The sequence below is a fragment of the Gymnoscopelus microlampas genome, assembly GCF_963454915.1.
Source record: "Gymnoscopelus microlampas genome assembly, chromosome: 4".
Taxonomy (NCBI): Eukaryota; Metazoa; Chordata; class Actinopteri; order Myctophiformes; family Myctophidae; genus Gymnoscopelus; species Gymnoscopelus microlampas.
This window is the reverse complement of record NC_139941.1, coordinates 27,440,549-27,467,066: the sequence shown is the minus strand read 5'-3', so window position 1 is coordinate 27,467,066 and position 26,518 is coordinate 27,440,549. Positions and strand designations below refer to the sequence as shown.

At 40.4% G+C, this 26,518-nt stretch overlaps 1 protein-coding gene across 3 annotated transcripts in view; it reads left to right on the top strand.

The window, feature by feature from the left end:
- The first annotated feature begins 2,143 nt into the window (after positions 1-2,143).
- Positions 2,144-26,518, top strand: part of trim36 (tripartite motif containing 36) — a 42,921-nt gene continuing 18,546 nt past the window's right edge. The window contains exons 1-6 of one of the 3 annotated variants that reach the window (XM_084053863.1): positions 2,144-2,371; positions 10,804-11,038; positions 18,233-18,579; positions 19,664-19,810; positions 23,277-23,372; positions 25,357-25,494. In XM_084053863.1, coding sequence (XP_083909989.1) covers positions 2,306-2,371; positions 10,804-11,038; positions 18,233-18,579; positions 19,664-19,810; positions 23,277-23,372; positions 25,357-25,494 — 1,029 coding nt within the window. In that variant the 5' untranslated portion in view covers positions 2,144-2,305. Of the gene's footprint in view, positions 2,372-8,864; positions 9,024-10,803; positions 11,051-18,232; positions 18,580-19,663; positions 19,811-23,276; positions 23,373-25,356; positions 25,495-26,518 lie in introns of those variants that run through there. The other 2 variants (XM_084053862.1, XM_084053864.1) reach the window with 2 other exon arrangements.

The following is a 26,518-nucleotide window of genomic DNA, read 5'->3' as shown; positions in this document are numbered from 1 at the left end:
ATGATCATTAGCGAGACCTCACGTGAGTCATTTCTAATGACCTATGGGCTCCTGGACATTTGAGTTGGACTTAGCCTACATAATAGATGCACGATCCATGTAGGTATTTAACCAAAATCAATTATAGCCAACAAATCAATGTTTTATACTGACTCCCTTAAGCAGAGGGCAGTACTCAATTAGGATGACCTTAGACATCCATAAGCCTTAGGGTCTAAGGGTCATTGCCACTGGTAACACTTAAACCCCACTTGACCAGGGGGTTCTCCAGGGGTCTGTACTACAAGGCCCCCTCCCTCCTTTTTACCCTCCACACCAAATCTCTTCACCAGCAGCTCTACAAGCTCACACGTGTCACATGACGCTTCAGGAGCTTATAGATCTACTCTTTTTGCCGAATGTTCTCCTATTTTCACCAAATACTCCTATTATGAGTATGACAGGCCCAGAATCGGGATGCTAGGGTTCTTGTGGTTAACATTGATAACAGTGATCATATTCTCCATAATAGCCTACTACATTGATTTTAAAGGTCTGTTTGATCATAATGTATGAGTTGACTTGGTTAGTAACATAGATATACATATTAGGCCAGCAATAGATAGATAGATAGATAGATAGATAGATAGATAGATAGATAGATAGATAGATAGATAGATAGGTCGGTGGCATATTGTGTCAGACATGCCTTTATCACTCAGGATAGACTTGTTTGTTTGTTCAGTCAGGTGGAACATGCCAGACCATCTGGTGACGCCAAGGCCGTTGGCGTGGAACAAGTGGCACTGCCAGAATTTATGCACAAACTCAATCCAGTTGATTAAAGCGGTGACATCTTTATCATGGCATGATAGCAGCTATACATTTTGCACTGGCTGTCTTATATCCATATAGTATACATTTTAAATTGACAGTCAGAGTATGGCCCTAAAACTTGTGCCATCCATTGGTTCCATGCCTACATTAACATAGCCTACTTGCCCAGTGTGAAAGAAATTCATATGAGCAAAAAGTAACGATTTACTGTGAGACTAAAGCTGGCACGGGTTATGTGCAGCTGTGTAAGATTTGTATAAATAATCTAAATCTACAAAGTAACTAGTAACGAAGGTTTTCAAATAGTGGAGTAAAAGTAGCTATAATATTTGCCTCTGAGATGTAGCCTAGTGGAGTAGAAGTAAAAGTAGGCCTATAGAAAATTGGAAATTGGAGAAACTCCAGTAAAGTAAAAGTACCTCAAAATTGTACTTAAGTACAGTACTTGAGTAGGCCTATATGTACTTAGTTACTTTACAGCACTGCTGCTAAAGAGGGCACGGGTTATATGGGTCGTGAGTGATGAGCAATAGATCTATATTAAGCACCATATGCGCACGTGAGCGCATCTCCACTCGCGCGTAAATAACCACTGTCTGCAAATAGGCTACATGGCGCAGAGAATTCTATGAGAAGAACTCCCCCGATTTTTTCCGCAATACACACCTGCATGATTGATTGGTTGATTGATTGATTGAATACTTTATTAACAGTGTGCACCAAAAAAAAGCACAGAAAGTACAGTTCTATACAAAAGGATGCTAAAAGGATTAAAACCCAAGAAAGCACCATGGCTTGTTTCCATTGGGGTCCTGTCTGTGCTTTCAATTCATTGAAACAACATCTAGATGCACTGCAACCAGGCTATAGTGGTTCAAGGAAAAGTGCACAGTTCATTCGTAGGCGGTAAATACTTAGCGATCTGACAGTATAAAACAAAGAGCTCTGTATATTCGAGACATCTCCGCCAACACGGATGATGCTCGTCCGCGTGTCTCTGGAGGGAGAGAGAGAGATAGAGAGAGAGACGAGAGGAGAAACGAGAGAAAGCAGCTGCGCGTTCACGGCGCCGCCAGGCGATGTACAGTATAGCTAGTGAATCAGCTGCGCGTGCACGCTGCCAGGCAGCAGAGATATACAGTAGCATACACTGGGCAACGAGGGCGGGGTTTCCACTCCAACGGGATTCCAATCCAAATCAAACGGACTTGATGCAGACGGTCTCCATAGACACGGTGGATGGATGGAAGCAGATGAATACTCTGTCTCTGAGGATGAGGATGCTGATGGAAGAGCAGTGACTCTTTTATATTTGGATGTCATCTCGTCTACCTTCCTCTCATCTGTGTTTTTTGTCTTCTTTTTTTTTAATTTTTAGCCCTGGTGCTTTAAAGGGTGTTTTTGATATTTGTATCGTGTTTATTTATTGAGTATAGCCTATATCTTATATTTTCTACCTTTGTTTGCACTGACATAATCTGTAGCCATCATGTCGGATGATAACGAGGATATGACAGAGTTCGCCAGTATCGTGGAGCGGATCGAACGAGGAGAGGTGAGTAGTAGTAGGCTAGTAGTAGTAGTATAGCCTCTACTAGTTGAGCATCAGATTAGGATGATTTATGGTCTTGACAGATAATGGTCTGTCGGGGAGCCGGTGCAGCAGCTGGCCTGTCGCCTGGAGTGCCGGTCCTGCGCTGTCATTTAGAGGAAGGTGTGAAAACCAACAGCCCGGCCTGCGTACATGGCTGGAACATTGAACATAACACAAGCATCGTTTAAACCAGTGGTTTTCAACCCTTTTCATATCAAGGTCCATTCTTTATTCGGCATTTGAGCCACGGATGAGATTTAGCCACTCAGACTCAGACTTAGAACGAATATTTCGTTGTCGATTTTGTCCACAATTCCATGCTGTATATTGATGTTAAGTAAATAATAATCTATATTCTCTAATTGTGTAGACTTATTGCAAATTAAGTAATGCAGATTTTTAACAATAATTTAACTCTTGAGAGTGTGAAATGAAACCAAATGGACCCATAAGAGTCCATTTGGTTTCATTTTACACTCTCAAGAGTTAAAGATCTACCCAATAAGGGTCCATTTGGTTACCACCTCTTCCATCATTTAGCTGGGCTGCAGGGGACCACCTACCCCCTCAAGGACCACTGGTGGTCCCTGGACCACTGGTTGAGAACCACTGGTTTAAAGCTAGCTTTTTTATTCTATTCTTCCCTATTCTATTTAAAAAAATATATATATATGAATTATAAGTGACCTGTTATTTTATTTCCTTTATTCTTAAGCAGTAAGCATTCTATTCTAGCCTGTACTCTATTCTATTTATTATGTTCTATCATGTATTTTACAGAAAACCATTACTTTAGGCCTAAAGTAAGTCTGACCTAAATGCAGGAGGACATTCTAGGCTGCTCTCAGTTTGAAGGACCCTTGTCATGTGAGAAATGAGACTGTTTAATGTGGTGAGGTGGAAGATATCAGGGAGGAGAATAATTAGCAGATGTGCATCCTATTTGCTTGACTGCCTGACAAAATGTGTGTGTGTGTGTGTGTGTGTGTGTGTGTGTGTGTGTGTGCGTGTGCGTGTGCGTGTGCGTGTGCGTGTGCGTGTGCGTGTGCATGTGTGTGTGTGTGTGTGTGTGTGTGTGTGAGAGAGAGAGAGAGAGAGAAGAGAAAGAGAAAGAGAGAGCGTTATTGCTACATGCCTTGAAGGCATAGCTGAGTCAAAGTTTCAGGAAGCAGATTTTGCATCATGTACAAAATTATCTTGCACATTAGAGCACAATTGATGATCTGTTCTGGAGGAAATGTATGGTTTTATGTAGGCGGCTATGATACTTAACACTGATTTAAATCAAATGATACAACATTTTTTCCTCTGAAGCAGCACCTTTGAATGGTTTGGCCACCTATCGTAATATTTTGATCATCCGTGAACTGGATGAAATTCTATCTGGAGGGGAGAGAACAGGTGGTGGATGGGAACAGAACCCTGTCCTCCCTCCCAGTGAGCTGTGGCGTTCCTCAAGGAAGCATACTAGGGACTTTACTGTTCCCAATTCATGTTACCAACATGACATCAGCATGTGACTGCAATTTGTTCTTGTTTGCGGATGACTCTGCACTCCTGGTCTAGGACAAGGACAAATTGCAGGTTGAAGCCCTTAGCTCCGAGCTCGGTAAAATGTGCACATGGCTCACTGATAACAAACTGTCATTACACCTGGGCTAAACTGAATCCTTTCTTTTTGGGTCCAAAATTAACCTCAGTAAGGCCAAAGACTTCACTGTCAGAGCTTGTGACAATGTTATCACAAGGAAAGAATACATTACATACCTGGGTTGTATTTTAGAGAACTATTTTTCCAGTGAAAAAATGGCAACAAAAGTCATCAAGAAAGTCAACCAAAGAACACGATTTTTGGGCAGGATCTCTTTGTTGGTCATTATGCACCGAGGACACTAGCTGGAGCACTCATCCAATGTCACTTTGACTATGCATGCACCTCATGGTACTCTAGCACCTCAAAGGCATTAAAAGCAAAACTCAGACCTCTCAAAACAAACTAATCAGGTTACTACTAAACCTCACACCTAGCACTCACCTAACCCCTGCTCATTATGCTAGGGTGGGATCGGATGGCTCAGGGTAGAGGACAGAGTACAGCCACTGGCAATGGGCCTGGTCTTTAAGATACTCAAGGGACCAGTGCCCATATACCTGTCAAACTACTTCAATAACGTGAGAGAGACACACACAGGCACAACACCAGAGGGAGCTCCACTAATCTTGTTCAACCCAGATTTGGCACAAACATGGCTAAATATGTTTTACTGTTATGCCACCACAATGTGGAATGCCCTACCAACAGCCATCAAAAAGTGTGACTCCCTCCTTCAAACCGCCATAAAAGAGCACTTGTCTGCAATTTGCAACTAGACAAGTCTTCTAAGTTTGACACCAGAAATGACCCCCCCCCCCCATTTTTTCTGTACATAGTGTTGATGATTTATTTTATGTTATTGTATGTATTGAAATGTATTGATTAATTGAATACATAGGACCACAATAGAAACAAGCCCTCAGGGCTTTTTGTGTTATCTTTTTAGCATCATTAATCGTACCGGTGTACTTTTTTCAAACTGTTAATAAAGTATTCAATCAATCAATGAACCGCATGATGGGGTCATGAACCAAACCGTTTGGTGCCCCTCAATTATTACCCTTTTACAACTTATTTTGCTACACAGCAAGCCAAATGGTCAGGTTTAAACAGAGCATCTGGTGGGTCTGGTGGGGTTGTAAAGTAGCGTTTCCCAAGCCTTTTCTTCTCTGGCCAGATAATTCATATGCCTGATTGTGCAGGTGAAGAATATTTTTAGCAATCTAATGCCAGTGGCTCTGAGGCTGCAAGACCACTTGGCCCTTGGTAGCATCTGTGGTTGGGGTGGGGCAGAATCTTTGATAAGCTATGCAAGCTTTGCTGACACAACATCCATTGTACATGGATGTCCTGGATGGAGAGAAGCTCACATCCGGTCATGTGCTCGGCTGTCCGCACAACCTTCTGCATGCACTGCTCAGGATGCTCTCCTGGTACGTCTGACTCTGTAGAAGGACCAGGACCTTGGGGCCCATGCAAAGTCAGTCGCCTGACATAATGGAGGCGTTGCTGTGCCTTCATCTTTGTCAGTGTGTAGGTCCCAGGTGAGTTTCTTAGCGATATGGGCACCAAGGAATTAGAAGTTGCTGACCCTCTGCGGCATCAGCGATGTACATACAGTTGATGGGGATCTCTGCCCATCTTCCAGTATAGTCCACGACCAGCTCTTTGGTTTTATCGACGGTGAGAGCCAGGGTGTTACTTGTGGCCAGAAACTGACACAATTTGTGTCCCTTTCTCCACCTCCCCTTCTGTTGTCTTTCCCATCGTCATCAGTTATCAGGCCTATATGTACCCTGACTAAGCTGTTTGCAGAAATATTCAACCCCTTTCACTTCGGCAAACCTCAATTCAATTAGGTATACACACAATGTGACCTTCAGAAGCAACCTAATTAGTAGGGTGGTCTATTGTACTGTACATTAACAATGGTTCATCAGAATGAACAATCACAGATTTTAAAATATTACACAGTCTGTTTTAGAGAGGACCCTCGGTTAGTTAATGAAACAACACTGACCCTTTTTGTATCTTTTGTATCTTCATCATCATTGTTAGTATTGTGCCTTTGTGCCTCTTTTCTGTATTTGCCCTGTGTTTCTTACTGTTGTACTGCCAACAATGAGAACTGAATTCCCCCTGCTGGCTCAATAAAGGTCAATAAAGCTGTGTCAAAGATGCAATTATAATGACCAGAACTTTCCAAAATAAGTCAAATATAAATGGTATAGCAAAGCATTGTCAAAGCTCATTCACACACAAACATATTGTATTCAGCTAGAAAGTGATATGTAATTTGATAATAAGTATTCATGTAAAAACAATTAAGAGGATCGGGTGGGGGAAAAATATGTGATAACAGTGTAACAATATACTTCTTAGTTATGTGAAATCATTGTGGAGTCCACTGCAATGAATGTGGGCAATACAGAAGTTGCCTCAGGATTAGAACTAGAAAAAGCACACTTGGGGTGTTTGGTCCCTTCCTACCCGAAAGCCTCCCCCCTCCACCCACACACACAACCCTGAACCCCTGACACTGACATTTCAAATGAGTGAGGGTTTGTTCCAAATTATGCTTCTCTTCATTGTTCATATTTGTACTGCAAAAATGTCCAATTCTATCAGAATAAGAATTGTGATCATCTAATAATGTTCTTTAACAAAACCATTTGATCCAATGTTCTCTGTCAGAATACAGAACATTCAGCAATTTTATTTGCTAATGTTTAAATGTACTTTACATTTATTTATTGATCTGTGCCATGAATTGACATTTGGTGCATGGCCACACCTCGCCTATAGGCGAGGTGTGGCCATGCACCAAATGTTTAATATTTACACACTGGACACTACAGTACAGTATACTGTACTGTAGTGTCCAGTGTGTAAATATTAAACCTATAAATAAATCAATTTGAACCCTGTCCCCTGTCAGCCAAGTTCACAAAATAAGAAATCGTTTAAAACATTATTTCAGAAAATAATGTTTTTATTTATTTATTTTATTTTATTTTAGGGGTGCTGTCATGAAATGTAGGGGTGATTGAGCACCCCTAAAAGGATCTAAAAACTCCTTTTCCCACTGTCATCATCATAATCAATAACTGTGATTTCACTATTCAGCAAAATAAACAGGATTATTATAGTAATAATCGTGCAGCCCTAGGACTTTAACAAACTGCAAATAGGTATAGGCCTACCCTTCGTTAACCCATGGTTGTTCATGTAGACTTACCAATTTTAGTAACTAAGTACATTTGCTTAAGTACTGTACTTAATCACATTTTTTTTGTCAAAAAGGTTAAAGTGCTATATTCTGATGGTAATCATTGCTACAGCGTTTGTTTGGTCACAGGGGTCTCTCCAGCTCTATAGTAAACAGAATATAGTACATTTTCAGGTAGGTGACAACATTTAAGCCAATCCGGAGAGAGCACTGAAATTGCATTTTCTGTTTAATAAAGAGCTGGAGACACATGGGAGACTCTTTTTACTGAACAAACACTCTATAGCAATCAGAATATAGAGCTATTTAACACTTATTTTAACCTAAGTAAATCACTTACCCTACCTTTAAGTAAACCATGTGAGTACTTCTTCCATCACTGAATAATAATAATAATGTTGTTAACTTGTCAGAACTGGATGTTGGATACTGATGGCACCTGTTGGTTTGACGTCGGTGAAACATGACGCCTCGAGCTGCGACAAGCCCCGCCTCCTCATTTGAATACAAATGGCTGTAACATTGTTCCCATGACCCCCCCTCTCCCTCTACTCCGCCCATTCAGCTGCCAGTGTTGCCATGTCCTTTTATTATAAGCGACTTTGGGCTTGTTTTTCTGTAAAGTTGCTTGTAAATATTGGTAGATGCAGGTTGCGTTTTTTTGGGGGCTTGTTTCAAAAGTGTAGTTGCTTATTTGGACTTGTTTGCTAATGTTGTTTAAACCAGTGGCTCTAAAACGTCATGTCAAAGACCCCCAAATTAATATGTATTTGTCTGCGGACCGCCGGACCTCCATCTGAAAACATTTTATGCCAGGGACCCCCATACAACATTCTTGTTGTTAAAATGTTTAAAAAAAGATTCCACATTTTTCTAATTTTCTTCAAGATTTGTTTTTGAAAATAGCAGATCTACAAGCTCACAATGCGTTGCATCGTGACGCGTTGCCAGCCTGTAGATCGGCTATTTTCCAATAGGGCATAGCAGTGGCGGCCATTTTCTGGTTCCACTTCAAAATACTCAATCATTTTTCCCATTGACATTTCAAAAAATATTTATATAAATTAATTTAAGCCTAGAATCAAGCCATCCAGGGTTTTGGTGAATCATGACCATAAAACATTTTTTTCTGTGATTTTATTTTATTTTATATATAATTATATGATATACTATATTTAGTAAATACCCTTTGTTTTGCCGTTTTCAAAAACGTTTTTTCACAGAATCAAACGTTTTATGGTCATGATTCACCAGGACCCTGGATGGCTTGATTCTAGGCTTAAATTAATTGATATAAATATTTCTGGAAATGTCAATGGGAAAAAATGCATTGAGTATTTTGAAGTGGAACCAGAAAATGGCCGCCATTGCTCTGCCCTATAGCCAATGCATTATGTTTAAACTTTAAACTTTAAAACTTTAAAAGAAGCTCGCCCTTCTTTGCCCTTTAAACTTTAAAGGGCGAGCTTCTTTTGGGCTTGTTGTCACTCATAGACCCGGATGTCTTGTTTCTCTCTCAGAACCTGGCAACACTTCTCCCAGTGGGAGAGCGTGAGCCCGGGATTGCATTACATTACATGCTCTGCACTCTGTCTGCAGCAGCAGCACTGAGTGACTGAACCGTCTGCTGATTCACCCGTTGTTCTCTGCAACGTCACACACTTTTAATTCATTGTGTCGGCATCTTCTTCTTAGCTCGTGTTGAACAAGTTGTTGGTTATAGAGATACAAACAAAGCTGTTTAATACTCAACCCGCATGTCTGCAGAGATGCGACGCAATTCCTTTGCGGTAAGTGTGGCAGATAATAAGAAGATAACATGAATGATGAAGGTTTCCTAGAAGATAAGCAAACATTTTGATCGGCTGTCGATAGTATCGATCCCCCGCGGCTATTCGTCAACAATGAGCAGTTTCTGCTGTAGGCTATATATTATTACTCTAAGTCATAATTTACACAATTATGTTCACAATTTGCAACCTGTATGACTTCATGAATTAGAATCGGTGTATAGCTTTTTACGGCATACTTGCTTGGGAATCAGTTAGGCCAGTGGTTCCCAAACTTTTTAGCTCAAGACTCATGAGAAATTAGACGTTTGCCCCGGGACCAAACTAGTGAAAATAGCTGATCTACAAGCTCACATTGTGTAGATCGACTATTTTCACTACTTCTTGTTTTCAAATTTACAGAATTTATTTTTCTTTTTTGTATTTATTCATGAAATTATTTTTATTTCATAAAGTTTTGCATGTTTTTTCTTTTTTTTTTCTTTTGGGGAAATGTTTTGAGATAATACTTTAAAACGAATTGCTTGGGAAAGTGGTTTAGGACATACTTCAATTGCTTGGGAATCAGTCAGTTAGACGGTGGATCAGTGGTTCTCAAAGTGCGGTCCAGGGACTCTCACTTAGGGTTCCTTGAAGGGGTTCTAAAATGGATCCTTACAGGTCTGTAACTCTGACAGTATACACATGGAACATATCATTTTGTATACTGTCAGAGTTAAAGGGGGTCCTTGACATGTAAAAGTTTGAGAACCACCGAGTTCGGCTATCTCCCAGACAACAGTGGCCTCTGTTATCGTTTAAACTTCCCCTATTCCGTGTGCATTGTGCACACTGCAGTTTCTGAAACGTGTTGAGTGAGAATTGATCTATTTCCTCTCACAGACTAGTAAGCTGTTGGAATGTGACCAGTGTCTCCTTGTCAGACAGCCTGGAATCAATCAATCAGTCAATCAAATCCTCTGCTCGGCTATTCTTGATGTTTCCTTTCCAGTTCATGGGATTTTCCCCCCAGAAAGAAAGTTGAAGAATATCTGGAATATCTGGCATAAATGTATCTACAACCATACTAGATAATAGTGTAGCATTGGTCTTCTTTTACCATATTGCCCGTTTGTCTATTTTTAGACCAGACTTAATCCTGAGCAGTTGCATAATAAGTCATGGTAAAGATAGCCAAGCACCATAGCGACCATGCCATGTTTTTCACCATGAGTTGCTTTAGTCTTGTAGAGAGCATACAAAATAATACCCTGCCTCTTCTTTTGGATTTATAGTACTAGGACCCATAGTCTCCTAATGGCCACTCAACTAAACTGGCACTGACTTATGTTGTCCTAAAATGACACAACAGAATTCTGAGCAAAATCTAGAGATGCAGACAATTGGTCAGGGACCAAAATGTGAAGTTGTCAAATCACTTACAATATTAGAGCTTGATTGATTTATTTTGCAGTGAATTTATTGCACCTCTGGGGTGCAATGTGAAACTTCAGCCCAAAAGACATCTTTATATGCATAGAATGTTGCAAAGAATGAAAGTGCTGATTTTAACACATTAAAACTGGGAATACATCTGTGTCATTTTAGATTTTTGCGTTGGCTATTCAAAAAATAGCACATATACAAGCGATCTTGTACATACGCTATTTTTGAAAAATCTTGAAAGTGTGAGTACTACTGATGTAGAATCGGCCTCAGGTCTTAAATGGGTTGAATGGCCGACCGTTGGTTACCTGTTGAAGCCATTCTCCAATGAAAATGAGTCTGTGTCCTTCACCAGGTTCCAATCAAGAACATTGAGCGGGAGCTGATCTGCCCTATCTGTAAGGAGCTGTTCACGCACCCTTTGATCCTGCCATGCCAGCACAGTGTCTGCCACAAGTGTGTCAGGGAACTGTTGATGCTGAACCATGAGGACTCCTTTGATGCTGGTTCTGAGTGCTCCATGCCGGGAAGCCCTAGGTCCAGGGTGCCCTCGCCTTCCATGGAGAGGCTGGACAGGCTAGTTCGATCAGGTGGGTCTCGGGGTAAGGAAACATCACAAGACACAAATACAAATTTCGCTATAGACTGTTGCCAAATTCCAAGATTTCCATGTTGTCAGATAGCACGTAGTGTTTACACGGAACTATCATCCCCACATTTCTTCTAGGTTACCAGTGTCTCTGTTGTCATCAGGTTTTCCAGATAGTCTCATTACGAGTTTTGAAGAACACTTTAAAATACCACAGTTTGTATTACAGAGAATTAAAGTATCAGATTTATCTCTGGCTTTTCCCAGTGAAGAGATGATGAGTTCTTGTGTCATAGTTATTGCCAATTTCCTGTTATATTATCTGCCTGCCGATTCGCCTATCTTCAATTTTAGTCTTGCCATCAACTCAGTGGCTGCAATTGACAAATGTGGATTGCTGAAACCCATTATCTAAATGCAGAAAGCCAGGAGGCCACCGTCAGAACAAGACCTTACAAAAGGGAACATAGACGAAGAGGAAGTACGTATTTATTCATTATTATGAACTGAATTCTTCATTGCAAACAATCAAGAGCATTGCCATGATCAGAAAGGGGCTTTCATGACCTAGTTGATATGAAATACTGAAAAAAATATATTGCAGCTCTGCCCAGACATTGTCAGTCAACACTTGCTCTTCATTCATACCCGGCTTGCTTTTCCTGACTTAAGTGCGGTATTCACAACAGGGTAATGGAAAATGACAAGCTCTAAATTATGTCTTAACAAGAGAAAAGAAGCTTTGAGAATGAGAAGCTCTCTTGGGTCCTTAATGTGTTCACTGTCTGTCTGTCTGCAATAGCCCCAAGACATCAGCTTCACATCCCCTTCAATAATGCTAGGGATTATTCAGCTTAGAATGTTCTGAGTAAACGTGTAGAGTGGAAAAATAGCTATAATTTTCCTCCCATGTAGGATGAGCATCAGCTTGCCTTGTACTGTATGTTTCATTGTTTTACATATCAAAGCAACATATAAGCTTCCTGAGTAATTTAAAACTTGTAGAAAATACCCCTGAGCTGGCAGTAAAGACCAGGAGGAGTGGGATGTACAGTAGCTGGAGGGGATATTAACTAGTCACAGTATTTCTTCCTAATTTCCCCTGCATAACGTATGGCATTGCTAAGGCAACGACTGAGCAGGTCAATGTCTAAGCTCAGTAAACAGGGTGGTAGTGGGACAAGGCTGCCTTTCTGCTGGCCAAGAGGGCTGGGCTGTATGCCATTTCCATTATAGTTGTTCAATGTTCACTCATTTATACCCTCATCCACTTCTCTTAACACCACAGGACATTAAGCAGTTTAATAATAACCTCATTATTGTAATTGACTTTAACTTTTCAATTCTTACTTTAAATGATACGTTTTCAGAATTAAGCATTTCAGTGGGATTTTGAATTGGATATCATAGCCTTAATTCAATTTAACTGAACATCTATGTGGAAACTGCGGATGAACATTGTACAGCACTTTTCAACTATAGATTAATAAATACCACACAGACATAACCATGACATACTGTGAGATGTAAACTTGACTCCGACCAGTACATCTAGTATAAGAAGCCTATTGAATATAGAACCAGAGCTGAGAACTTCTCAAGCATATGGAAATTAGCGGCTTCTTTAGAACGGTATACAACCGTGGTCCAAAACCACTGGATTTGGTCTCCAGAACACAGCACCCTGTTCAGGCTCGCTCCAGCCTCAATGAGTTCATTCATTATGGCAGGAATACATCTGTTGACAGAGAAAATGTAAAATGCTACTTTTGAAAAAGTAAACAAGTCTTGGCCTATATTGGGACTTCAGAACCATTTGAGCAAAATGAACATTCTAGAGTCTACGAAGAATTATTTTATTATATTGTTTGACAGACGGTGAATTAATGGATGTTAAAGCTTTTCGCTCAAAATTGCACAGTAGCTCATGGACCAATACTGTAGCATCTGTAATGGAATGCGAGTTCTTTGACATAACATGAACATTCAAGGGTCATGTACAACTTGAATTCCATATGGGATTATTCAGTAGTTTCCATGTAATTGCGTTACACCAGCAGATTAACAAACATGTTTATCTGTGCCTTAAGTATATCTTTGCCGTAAGTATATTCAGTAAATCTTGAGGGACATTTATGATCATATTAGCTTTCAACAGAATCACTAATTAGTGTGGTTGCCCAAATGGGCATGACAATGTCATTGGCCCGCTACATTTGTGGGAGGGGCCTGTTTCTTTAGTGGGAGGGGCCTATTTCCTCAAATAGAAACGGCACGTGTCACGAACGCGGGATCCGATCGGCACCGAATTTGAATTGCTTGGCCTCCGATGGTATTCCTCCAGGCGTATTCAATTTCCAAAAATTGCGACGCGTCTAGTTCCCACTGTTCTCATGAAACACCAAAAAGATAAACCTGATTGGCTGATCAGATCATTGGCAGCCATGGTGACGTAACCTGCCTGTGGGGAATGAATGAGGGATTAGGCCTAGGTGAACGGAGAGAGAGGAAAGACTCAAGGCTATATTTATCATTCTGTAGTCCAGACAGACCAGTCAAGGACACACACAGGCAGTTACTGGAACTTCCATCAATGTTTTCTTTTCTCTGCACATTTTGTGTTAATGCCTGGGCTTCAAACCAAGCAAGCACACAACTGTTTTATGTTGCACTCAAACCCAGCACAATTGCATTTATTGTGTGAACAGCTGATTCTTGACAAGTGCACTTAAGAGAATAACGTGTTTTCTAAGCATAAAAACATAGGATGGTAGTGGTTATTTCACTTAATCCCTGTGTATTTTGTATTTTTGAATTTTAATGGCTTGAGAGTTGACAAGTTGGATCCCTACAGCACAAATGCTGTTTGTTAAAATGATTCAGTCTATTCCTGGTTAAATTACGGTCTCTTTGACTTCCTTTGGCTTTTTATTTATGGTTTACACATAGTGCCACACGTCTTAAGCAATGCACAAAACAAGCATCAGCTGTAATTTAACCATTTTATTCAGTTTGCTTACTTAACGTATAGTAACTTCATTTTGCAAATCATTACATAATCAGATTTTCTTTTATTAAGCACAATGAACTTTTCATCAATTATGTTAACTCTTTTCTTTTTCTTCCAACTGTCATGATTAAACTGTGTCATACAGGTTTCCCTCCTATTCCATTTTCATCATGATGACACATGCATATTTGTTTTTGTTTTTCTATTGTTGCTCACCTCACTTCTCTGTCCATTGCTTGCAGCCACAGTACGAAGGTCATTTGGAAGTCGAGGTAGACGTGGGGTCCATGTATTGAGTAGCTATAGTAGTGAGTACGGCGTTATTAGAAACCCCTATGATCCCTAGTTGGATTCTGCTCCTACTCTACTCAGACTCTTCTTTTAGTTGTACCAATGCTACCATCACAAGCACACACCAATGACGGGGCATAATCGAAAAGGTTGTTGGGAAGGTTAACAGCATTTACACTTTTAACAACACACACAACATACATAAAATAACATGCACAACATACATACAATAACATGCAAGTGCTTTTCCCACTGCTTGTCTGGATCATATACTGTACGTAGTTGGTCGTGTCAGAGACAGAATGGTATATGGCTTTTTTTTGTGTTTTTCAAATGTCCACTGATCAGGAACTGTTAAAATATTCTAAAATGCTTCTGTCCAGAGGCAGAATGGTCCTTGTCTTTTCCAATTATGTGAGTCTGTGTATATACACATACAGTGTATATACAGTATATATTTTTTCTTCCAGAAAGTGGCTTTGTTTACACTTTTGTTGCCTTTAGAAGAGGACAGCGTAAAAGTGAAGGAAAGAAGAACAGTCACAGCCTTGAACGAGTGGTGAGATTAGATCAGCTGAGAAGCAACGTAGAAGGAACACGGAGAAGATCTTAGAGTTGAGGGAGACATCAATCATAGAAATGGATGATATTTGAAAAAAAAATAGAGCAATGTAGTATAGTTAAGAGAGAGCAAGCCTTGGGACCTGAGTGAAAAAGAGGAATTGAAAAGAGCTGAGCCGAGAAGAATTGGCAAGGAAGGGAAGGGGTAACGATGTTGCCTAGGCGTTGGAAGAGAAATGGAATTTGTGTGTTTGTCCCTGTATGCTAGCTAAGCCTTGCTTTCATTTAGTAGTCTATGCAGGCAACTAAAGCAGCTTTCTTCAGGGGGGAGGTAGTGTAGGAGCTAATTCTTATGTAAAACAAACACACACACATAGATGCCAAAAACACAGGGGGAATACCTACAATATGTTTGGACTTGTTAAAATTCTTAAATCGGTTTGTCTGTGCCTTTAGGCAGAGATCTTAGCCTAGTTTATGCTTCATCTGTAATTTAAACTGCTAAAGTTTTGAGACGTGGCTCATGCCAGATGAGACATTTTGTGCTAGTTGAAGTAGGAACCTTAACGGAACTCTGACTAAACACAACAAAGGAATAAATACTGCTTTTGTTTGCCAGATTAAGGGGTAGGGGGCCTTTTCTCTTTTTTTGAAGCACTCCATTGACATTTTAATAAGAAATCCTGTATGATCTCTTCAGGTCTTTGAGAAAGTCCTGCAACCTTAAAATACAAAGATTTATTCACAAGATAAAAAAAGCAAGACTTAAGCTCAGATTCACATTTTATTATTTGTTGTATCAGGCTGCTAATATGTTTGTCCCTCCGCCCCCATCTAGCTAATAAAAAATGTGAATCTGAAGTGTGGCTACTTATTTAGTGAGCACCGACAGCCAGGGAAGGCAGTCAGAGAAAGCACACCTGCTTTACATTTCAATTTATTAAAATGACGTCTCAGAAAGTAGGCCAAAACAACTGTATTCATTCATAAAAATGTTTGGCCTTATGGAACCAGTCACCTTGTGGTTTGTAATATATTTTCCAAGGGAGATCTGTCAAAGAACTTAAAAACAAAATAAAAAGAAGAAAACTTGCACTAGTTACAATAAATGTTCTTTTAGTTCTTATGTCTTATGATTCAGCCATATGTTGAAAAGATATTATCCAATATCCAAAGGCTCACAAAATAGATTTCACCGTTCTATATTCTTCTTTTCATGACTGAGGAAGAGGAATATTCTAAATTGGGGTTGTTTTCACTCGCTCAGAATGTTATGTCTAAAGATATTCATTCTGATTGATCACAGTCTGTGTTTGGTAGACTCGTTTATATCCTGCGGTCTTAGGGTTGGCTGAATGGCCTTTTGCGTTTTGATGACTCAGACATTCTGACTGATGCGGTTCTGTAGCCTGGCCAGAAGGTGCTCTGCAATGACTCGTCAGCTTCTGTCCCCGGCACGCCCGACCTCTGCAGGTCTACAGATCACCACAAACACTGCGGCAGAAAACCTGTCTCCCTCCCACAGGCACGCACACACAGACACTTATGGCTAGTTTGCTGCAGGCATCCCCTGCCTCTCTGTTGATCTTCCACCTTCTCTGCAATGACCTGTCCCAACAAGAAAACAGCCTATGTGCAGTGTACCTTAAGTAAAGACGTGCACATACACACACGCGCGCACACACACACACAGTTTCCCCACCCTTCAGGTCCATGTTAGTCCTCCTGAATCTTCAATTAGGTTTCAGTGTTTGATCTCTCCTTTCATCTGGTGACATCAAGCGTGTTCACTAGGTTACCGTACTTCATCTTCATCATCATCATCAGATCCTCGCCACAATACACTGCCATAGAGTTTGGGTAATACAAGGGGACCTGATTTTCAGTTATGAATGGTTAAAACGCCTTCTAGCACTACACATTCCACATGTTCACAGCATGTTAGTTTCCACATGCTTGCTTTGCTGCCACTGCTTCTCCCCTCAGCTAGTTCTTTGAACAAAATCTTGAATTTTCTATTTCAAATATTTGATGTGTTTGAGGAGTGCTTGATTTTATAACATTTTTTCAGTTCGGGGTGCTGGGGTGTCTTGAAACAAGTTTGGAAAAAAGGCTTATAAATCTAACCATTTACACCGGCATCCATATTTCTTATATTTTCTTATATTATATTCTTATATTTTCTTTTCTCCAAAATCCTTCAAATAATGTTTCAAGATGTTTTGAAAGTGGCAGATCTACAAGGTCACACTGCGTCATTAAGTGGTTAAATAAATCCAGCACTGCTCACTGTTTGTTTACCCTCAATTCTTTTTTTGTACAAGTCTGGCTTGCATAATATATTTTTTGCGTTTAGAAAGTTGCCATTGCTTTCCATCTTTTTCCACTTTTTTTGAGTATTCACAGTATTTGAGTTTGTAGTGGTTTGTAGCTGTCATGTGGTGATGTTTAAGTTTCCATGTCTTGTTACTATGCAGCTGCATTAGTAACAAGGTCAGAATTACTCTCACTGAGACTCTTAAAGCAGAGTTGCTTTTAAGAGGCTTGTTTTGTGTAAATGAGTGTTGATGCGTTGACCTGGACAATTAATAATAATTAAAAGAACGTTTTTACTGGAAATTGGTTACTTTTTCTTACTCAACTTTTAATCTGAGTTAGATCTCTTGTGTTGCTTTAGCCATTACAGTTTCCCTCACTTTATTCTTTTCTTTTTGATCAGCCATCAGTTGAATTTGTATCTCTGTCCAGATCATTGTGAACACTTGTAACATATTGTAATCCTATTTAAACTGGTGAATTTAAAATGTCTTCCTGGAAGAAAATGTTAGAGAATAGTGTCTCTCCTTTTTGTATGTCTTCCCCATTCCCAGATCTTTACCCGATACTCTTGGAGTATGGTTTCCCTTTCCTTGTCTTTCCTGAATGACAACTGATGGACCAAATCTTTAGACAGCAGTTTGCTGTTGTAAAAATAGCCATATGGATTTAGATAAACGGTCATTAAGGAAAGAAAGGAAGGAAACTAAATGGGTGCATTTTCATACTGTTGTCTATGAGAGTACGTCGTGTCCACGCTTTGCTCAACTGGTGCTGTCATTGCCAGTGATCATTCTGATTCCCTAAAGACTCTTGGCACAGAGATCCTAGTTAAATGACAAGTCAATGAAACAAAGCTGGTCCTGGTTTTATCCCAAGAGCTGTTGAGCACAGCGCAAAAGTGGCCACGTCATACCTGTGAAAATGATACCCAAGTTGAGATCTGAAAAAGATCGGACCAAGATCAGAACCTGTCTTATGTGAACTTATTTCTGTCATCCATGCCTCTCACACCAGGCTCCATCTCGTCTCCGGGTTGGCGAAGGGGTTCTGTGACGCCACGCATCACCGCCATCCCGTGCCCTGGGTGCCAGCATGACATTGACCTCGGCGAGCGGGGCATCAGCATGCTGTTCCGGAACGTTACCTTGGAGAGCATTGTGGAGCGCTACCGCCAGGCGGCACGTGCGGCCGTCGCTATCATGTGTAACATCTGCAAGCCTCCCCTAGTGCAAGAAGCTACTAAGAGCTGCATGGATTGCAAGGCTAGCTACTGCAACGAGTGTTTTAAGCTGCATCACCCCTGGGGAACCCCCAAAGCTCAGCACGAGTATGTTGGCCCCACCACCAACTTCAGGCCCAAGGTAAGCAACATTATGGCTTCAGGGACTCTGATTATTCTCAAGATACAGAACTTTATGAATCCTTGAGCTGATTTTAGATTTAGTTGTGTGCCATTGTCACAGCAAAGATCTGCAAGCTCGCTTCGCATTGTAGGTCTATTTTTGCATGCGACACTGGCGTGCAACTAAGAACAAATCAAGCTCTACTTTCTCCATGGTCAATTTTCTTTTGAAAAGGACAATAAATGGTGACTTTGGATATTTCTAGATTTAGCATTTACTGATCCTTAACTCTCTGGTGGTCAACAATGAAAATAGCCGATATGACCTAGCTCACACATTGGCAACATACGGACCCGGCCCTTTGAACATCTCAATCCGGCCCGCCAAGTCCTCAAAGAAAAACAAAATGACCCCCCCCCCATTTCTACATTCTAAAAGGCTACCATGTTAATGGTTTTGAGACAAGTTAATTTAACTCGACTCCAATTAATACTAATTCATATTTATAACATTATGCAATGTGTTTTATCAGTGACCTATGGAGTGGTGCATATCCGATGAGATAAGATCCTGTATAACTGTATAGGCTCATTTAAAAGTTGATATGGCATTGACGTGGATCGTTTTATGTAAGTGATCTTTTTTTTTCGTAATGCCAGAGTACACCAGGGTGATACAGTACAGCTGAAAAAAAAGATCAACATTTTGTTACTGAAAACTCTTGAAAGCAAGGACCTTATTGTAAAGTAGTCTGGCATGTCTACTAAATTCATGCAGTTTTAACATGATTCAGTACTGTTTCAATTCAATTGTGCTATGTGTGTCCCTTCACTCACTTTATCGAAGTCAGTATGGCCCTCTGGAAATAAATGCTGCCCATCCGATCCCTGACCTAGCTGGTATCAGTTGTTGCAGATCAGTGCGTTTAATTGTTTTATTAAATATATATTCATAATATCCATTTTGTTTTTGAAATGAGTGTGGTGATTTTGGATACGTTTGGAAGTTGAGACATCTAGGTAATAACATCACAGTGTATATCACAGTGGTCTGTCACACTGCAAGTTAATACCCCACTTAAATCTGTGTGTGTGATGTCCAGGTGCTCATGTGTCCAGAGCATGAAATGGAAAAGGTCAACATGTACTGTGAGGTGTGCAGGCGCCCGGTCTGTCATCTCTGCAAGCTGGGAGGGTCCCACGCCAACCACAAAGTCACCTCCATGAGCAGTGCCTACAAGATCCTCAAGGTACTATGACACTAGTCTACCCCTGGGTCGGTTGAGGGGGACTCTTAAGTAAATAATCTTATACTTTCATATTATCAAATATCCATGTGTCTACATACTAAGTCAGTGGTTCTCAACCTGTGGTACGCGTACCACCGGTGGTACTTGAGCCCCCCCCTGGTGGTACGCGGAAGAATCTTCCCAAAAATGAAAAAAGTGGGGGGAAAAAAAAATTATATATATGAAAACATAATAAAACTATCGAAATACTACTTTGAATGGAAATAACATTACCATAATATCACTCAAATTTAATTTAAAAAAGGTTTTGTTGAACACTTTGTCAGCGTGGGAACAGCGCATTTCGTGGCTGTTACACACTGTGCGTTCGAAAATTACGCACCGGAGCACACTCGCCTATTAGTTTGTATTGGCCAGTGCGCTCAGTGCTGTATTTTCGAACGCAGCTTTGAATGCGCCGGTACTGGTAGCCACGATCAAAACAAACACGGTGAAGGGCAGGGGTGAAAGTGGGCCGGCACGGTCCGGAACGGCGTTCCGGTAAAAGATTCGGTGGCGGAACGCCGTTCCGTTAAGAAAAAGTCAAAGGCAGCTGTGAAAATCCCTAAATAACCTGCCACAGACCCATGGCCATGTTCAAGAATAAAACATAATCTACTAACGTCAGATTAACATACAGGGCGTCACAACCATTCATTCATTTGTGCGTACGACGGGACACTCTCACAAATCCGTGATTTCCCCCCACTGTTTGTCTGACTTTTTTTTTTCTCCCCCCGTTCCGCATAAACAGCTGCTTTCGCGTGAAGTTAAGTAGTTTCAACTAGGCTACCTGGGTACTTCTACTTCTAGTAGTATGATTTCAAAATAAAACGTGTGTTGAATTGTAACATTACAAGGATAGAGTTTTAAAAAACCTCTTATTCTGAAATGCACATCGTTTTGAAAGGAAACCAGATTTATTTTCTGGAGGCCACTTGACAGCTTTCTGCTCACGGAACACAGCTCCACTTGACTAACGTGCATCGTCAAAATGTAAATAACACGGACGTGGGTCATGGGACATTATGGAATATAAAGACTTTGTGGCAAAAGTTCATATTTACAACCATGATCTCTGAAACCAAGACAATGTGGGGCTATGGAACAAAAGTGTGTTTTCTTTCATCTTTTCAGAAGGTGAGTAATTCATCTTATCTAATGCTGACAGTGGTGGAAAGTAACTAAGTACATGTACTCAAATACTGTACTTGAGTATAATTTTAAGGTAATTTTACTTGACTGGAGTATTTCCAATTTGCAATATTTTTATTTCTATTCCAATACATCTCAGAGGCAAATATTATACTTTTACTCCACCTCAATTATTTGAAAACTTTAGTTACTACTAGTAACTTTGTGGATTTTAATTATTATGACAAAACATACATAAACCGCTTCAGCCCCATTTAAACTTTGGCTTTTTGAAAATGTACTTGGTATTGTACAGTATGGTCAAGTTGGACATGAGTTAATAGCGTCACAATCATTTTTAACCACTTAGCTTTGGCTATTCAAAAATAGCAGGCACGGCACCACGCTATGAGCTTGTAGATCTGCTATTTTTGGAAAAACCTTGAAAAAGTGTTGCATATCTTTGAATATTTATTTTTTTTTAAAGCGAAAATGAACTGATATCTTTGCTTCTGGGGGTCCCTGGCACAAAACAATTTAGGGGTCCTTGGCATGATAAAGGTTGAAAACCATTGCCCTAAATCCATCCTAAACCCGCCCAAAAAGCATCAATAACCGCTAATAACTGCCCAAAAAAATCGCGCGCGCTGTGCGCGCGCAAAATATCGCACGCGCGCTTCGCGCGCGCACGATGCCAAACGTGCACGCGCGCTGCGCGCGCGTGCACGTTTGGCGGTAATGGTACTTGGAATGACAGATAAAATCTGAGGTGATACTTGTTGTAAAAAGGTTGAGAACCACTGTACTAAGTCATGACCTTGGAGTGAAATGGTCAAAATGATATGTCATCGCTACTGTACATCTGATAATGGGGAGAGACTTTCTCAGTGGTTCAAGCCATTCATTCTCTAAGAAAATCTTTGGCGAAATGGAATAAGATGTTATCGATTATGCTATGTTGGAACAAAAACGGCTGTCACAGAGCCGCTGTAAAGTTCTCTTTTTTTTTTTACTGACCACTGCTTCCTTCGCTCATCTCCTGTTGTAATATTCATGACTGACCTGTAGCCCTGCTGCCTGGCTCTAATCCAAATGTATCAGATTCCCTTTGTTTGGACATCGAAAACCAGTCTAGTAAACTAGACAGTTGCCAACTTGCTGCATGTGTGGTCATCAGACTTGGCACTCGTGAGGATATTCTGTTCAATCAGTTGAAGGAGTTAATTATGAGTTTTGGGGGGGTACAATGTCATGGACAGGTGGTTCTATTGTGCTAGGCATGATCAATCAATGCCAGTAAACATTCCAACTCTCCACTTCCTTTGGCTAATTAGGTGTTGGAGCAAAACAAGTTAAATAATCTCATCTGGTGTTCATGAACATGATAACCTAATCAACCTAGTGACGGCGGGGGGGTCACTCATCCAATCAGAACAGGGTGCATGGACTGATTGTTCCCTCTGTGAAATCTGATAAGCTAGGCCTTGTCAACACAGGCACTGGGCTTATCAATATTTAATGTGATCATTTGTACGCAATATTATCTGTGTGCGTTTTGTATTCTCGGACTGCTTGAGGCCATATTAGGTGGCCCACACAAGCCTGGAATCTTTCATCTGTCTGAAAGTAGTTTGGGTTTGTGTGTGTGTGAACATGACCTGCACAATACATATTTAAACTCTCATTTTGGCCATATTGGTTGTTCTGCACAATCAGAAAACTTTTCATCACTGATATAATACAGTTGTTTGCTCTTTCAGAAGCAGTTGCCAGCATGTGCGTTATTAGACTAGACTGTACCCGGCCCGTCATATTTGTTAACCCATTCAATCCGGGAAAGCATCTACTAATGTCTTCTAAATCCTAACAGTTTTTTGATTGCTATATGTTGCTATATCAGTGGTTCTCAAACCTTTTCTTGTCAAGGACCACCCAAAATGTTATGTAATTGGCCGCAGAGCCCTATCTCAAAATATTTTGTTCCAGGGACCCCCAGAAGCAAAGATTTGAGATAAAATGTTTGTTTTCAAAATATATATATATTGAGAGATTTGCACAAATTTTCAAGATTTTTCAAAAATGGCAGATCTACAAGCTCATGCTCAAGCTATGAGCTTGTATATCTGCTATTTTGGAATAGCCAAAGTATAAAATAATAGTCATAGCTAAAATCTAAAATGACACATCTGCGTTCCCGTATTGAATGGGTTGACAGTCTCACGTGCGTGTATATGTGTTTTGTTGGAAGTAATGAAACACACTCTCTTACCATCTGATATATTTTGGTCTCCAGGAGAAGCTGGCCAAGAGTATCCATTTCCTCATCAGCAAAGAGGACCAGGTCAGGACTCAGATTACTGATCTGGAGGTGCTCATCCATCAGACTGAGGTAATAAATTGCTGGCTCGCATGCTGCTCCCTGCAAACCCCCCAAAACTCTGTTCACACCTCAACCAAATGGACCCTTTACGGGGCCATTTGTGCAAGGAGGGGGGGGGGGGGTCATTGGTTGGTCCATTTGGTATCCATTTAAATCAGGGGTCTTCCAACGTTTTTCAGGCCAAGGACCCCCTGGCTGAGAGAGGGATGAAGCAGGGACCCCCCACCACTACATATTGTATAAAACTGTGTTGCAAATCAAACTTTTTCATAGATTTCATAGCTAGTGTGATTTGTGTGTATTATATAATGTGTATTTTCAGATAGTTAACCTTTTAAACCCTCAATATTTAGTCAACTTGACCATTGGCTCTGTACTTGGTCAGTTACTTTCTCCCTCCACCCAAACTCTCAGAAAATAGCCAATCTACAAGCTCACAACGCCTCGCAGCACGAGTCATGAGTTTGCAGATCTGTTATTTTGGGCTAATGTTCCCCATCACACAAAGATTTGGCAGATCCCCTGTATTAACATAGTCTTCAACAGGGTGTCCCTGTACAACAGGGACCCCCTGTTGAAGACCCCTGATTTAAATCTACACTTGAGAATTTTACTGTGTCTCTTCTCTTTCTCTTGACCTTTTTTACAATGAGTTCTTTGTACATTTTCATCCTTCCAGCTTCTTCCCCTCATAATGTGTTGTTGATTTCACATACTATAGATTTAGCTGTATTGATACTTACTATTCACATTGTACTACCTCTGCACTGCCACAAGAATATTTATTTTATTGCGCTGTTCTCCAAAATCTCACTATATATAGAAATGTTCTTCTCTCGTGGCAACTCGTGTTGCTTTTGATTGGATTTTGATTGGTGTTTAACCCATTCAATCCGGGAACGCATCTGTCATTTTAGATTTCTTTGGCTATTCAAAAATAGCAGATATACAAGCTCATAGCATGCCACGAGCTTGTAGATCTGTTATGGTTGAATAATCGTGTTTTTTTTTTTGTTTTGTTTTTTTAAGCGAACAATTGTAAAATAGTTTGTTCCAGGGACCCCCCAGAAGCAAAGATTTTTTATTACAAATGTTCACTTTAAAAAATACATATTCAAAGATTTGCACACATTTTCACGATTTATTTTCCAAAAATAGTAAAAAAAAATCTAAAATTACAGACGCGTTCCTGGATTGAATGGGTTAAAAACACCCCTACCTACACATAGTACCCACGTGCAACCTCCTACAGTATACTCCATACAGTGACCCCTTATTCCTTAGTTACCAGGTAAGACTGACTAGGTTTCAGCCACCTACCATCTATGTTTTGTCTCTCTCACTTAAACTGGTTGCTATAAATGTATGACGTGGATTCTAGCAACCTGCTTTGTTCTACTTCCCGGATAGTTTAGCTGTCATAGTTAAAACATATTCTTTTTTTAAAGGAAGTATCCCTCCACCACAAGAGGAACATGTACTGCTGTATTTGTTAAATGTATTTTTTATTCCACATGAGTCAGTGTTTTATACTGTGGTCTACTGTTCTCAACCAGTAGGTCATTGTCTCTGTTGCAATAGGGAAGGTAATTTAAACAAACACCATGCAAAGCACACAAACATGGAAATATACAGATTTGCATCCCCTAATGTGGCTTTGTCTCAAATTTCTGACCTTGTCCTGATCACTTGCTTGTTGTGTCGTGTTTAAATGGTGCTCACATGACATTTATAGTAACATGCAGGTTATCATATTTACCTGTGTTCTACCTCACTGACTGTTCCCTACAAATGAAGGTAACATCTATTCTCAAATTTCTTTATTACAATGCCAGCTTTTATTGACTGTAATGGTCAGTTTTGCATAGCACCAGCACTTAATCACTCTCTCTACATATCCCTTTAAGCTAAAAAAAAGATGATCATGTAACATGGCAGCATGTAACCATATTGATGTCCTAGAATTAATCATTGTCTCAATGTCATTTTACAGGAGAATGGTCAGCTAGCAGAACGTCGAGCCAATGAGCATTTTGAGCGTCTGTTCGAGACCCTGCAGGAGAGGAAGACTGAGATGTTGAGGTCCATCGAGCAATCTCGCACCCGACGCCTGGATCAACTCAAGGGACAGGTACTGTATAGTGGTGAATTAATTTGACTGGACTGCATATTGTTAATGTAATTTAACAATAAATGCACATAATCTCTGTGTATGCGCGCGTGACCTTGTCCCCCCCTACATATCTCGATAACCGGCCGGCTTTAGACCGATGGGAATGCCGTGCTCGGTGTGAACTGTGAAGTCAGTCGTGTTAGCGGATCTCCAAAAATATCTATAAACCACAAATCCCCATATATGGATCTCATAGATCAATTTGACGTCATAGACTACTCTCAAAGTATATGCCCATATACCAGTATGGAGATCCCTGATGTCATCAATATGAAGTCATAGTACTGACGTCATAGACTGGGCTGCAAGCTGGCTTCCAAGTACTCTAAGAATGGGTACTGCACTAAGCAATGGGTACCATGACAACAGGTACTGCATAACCGGAGTGGCTTGTGTTCCCAACGGGCATTGTTCCCAATTGGCATCGACCTTAATAAATACAGTGACACCTTGTTTTAAAATGCATTATAAATATGGACAACCCCATAGATCACACATGGGCAACATACGGCCCGGGGGCCAGATCTCATTCCGGCCAGCCAAGTCCTCAAAGAAAAACAAAATTACCCCCCCCCCCCCCATCCTACATTTTAAAAGGCTACCATGTTAATGGTTTTGAGACTAATTAATTTAACTTGACTCCAATTAATGGTAATAATTAATATTTATAACACAATGCAATGTGTTTTATCAGTGACCTATGGAGTGGTGCATTTCAGATAAGCTAAGATTCTGTATAAATGTATAGGCTCATTTAAAACTTGATGTGGCATTGACATGGATTGTTTTATGCAAGTCATCTTTTTATCGTAATGCCAGAGTACACCAGAATGCTACAGTAGGCCTACAGCTGTAAAAAAAAAAAAAAACATTTTGTAACTGAAAATTCTTGAAAGCAAGGACCTTAGTAGTATGGCATGTCTACCAAATTCATGCAGTTCAAATTTCAATTCAGTTGTACTAAGTGTGGCCCTTCACTCAC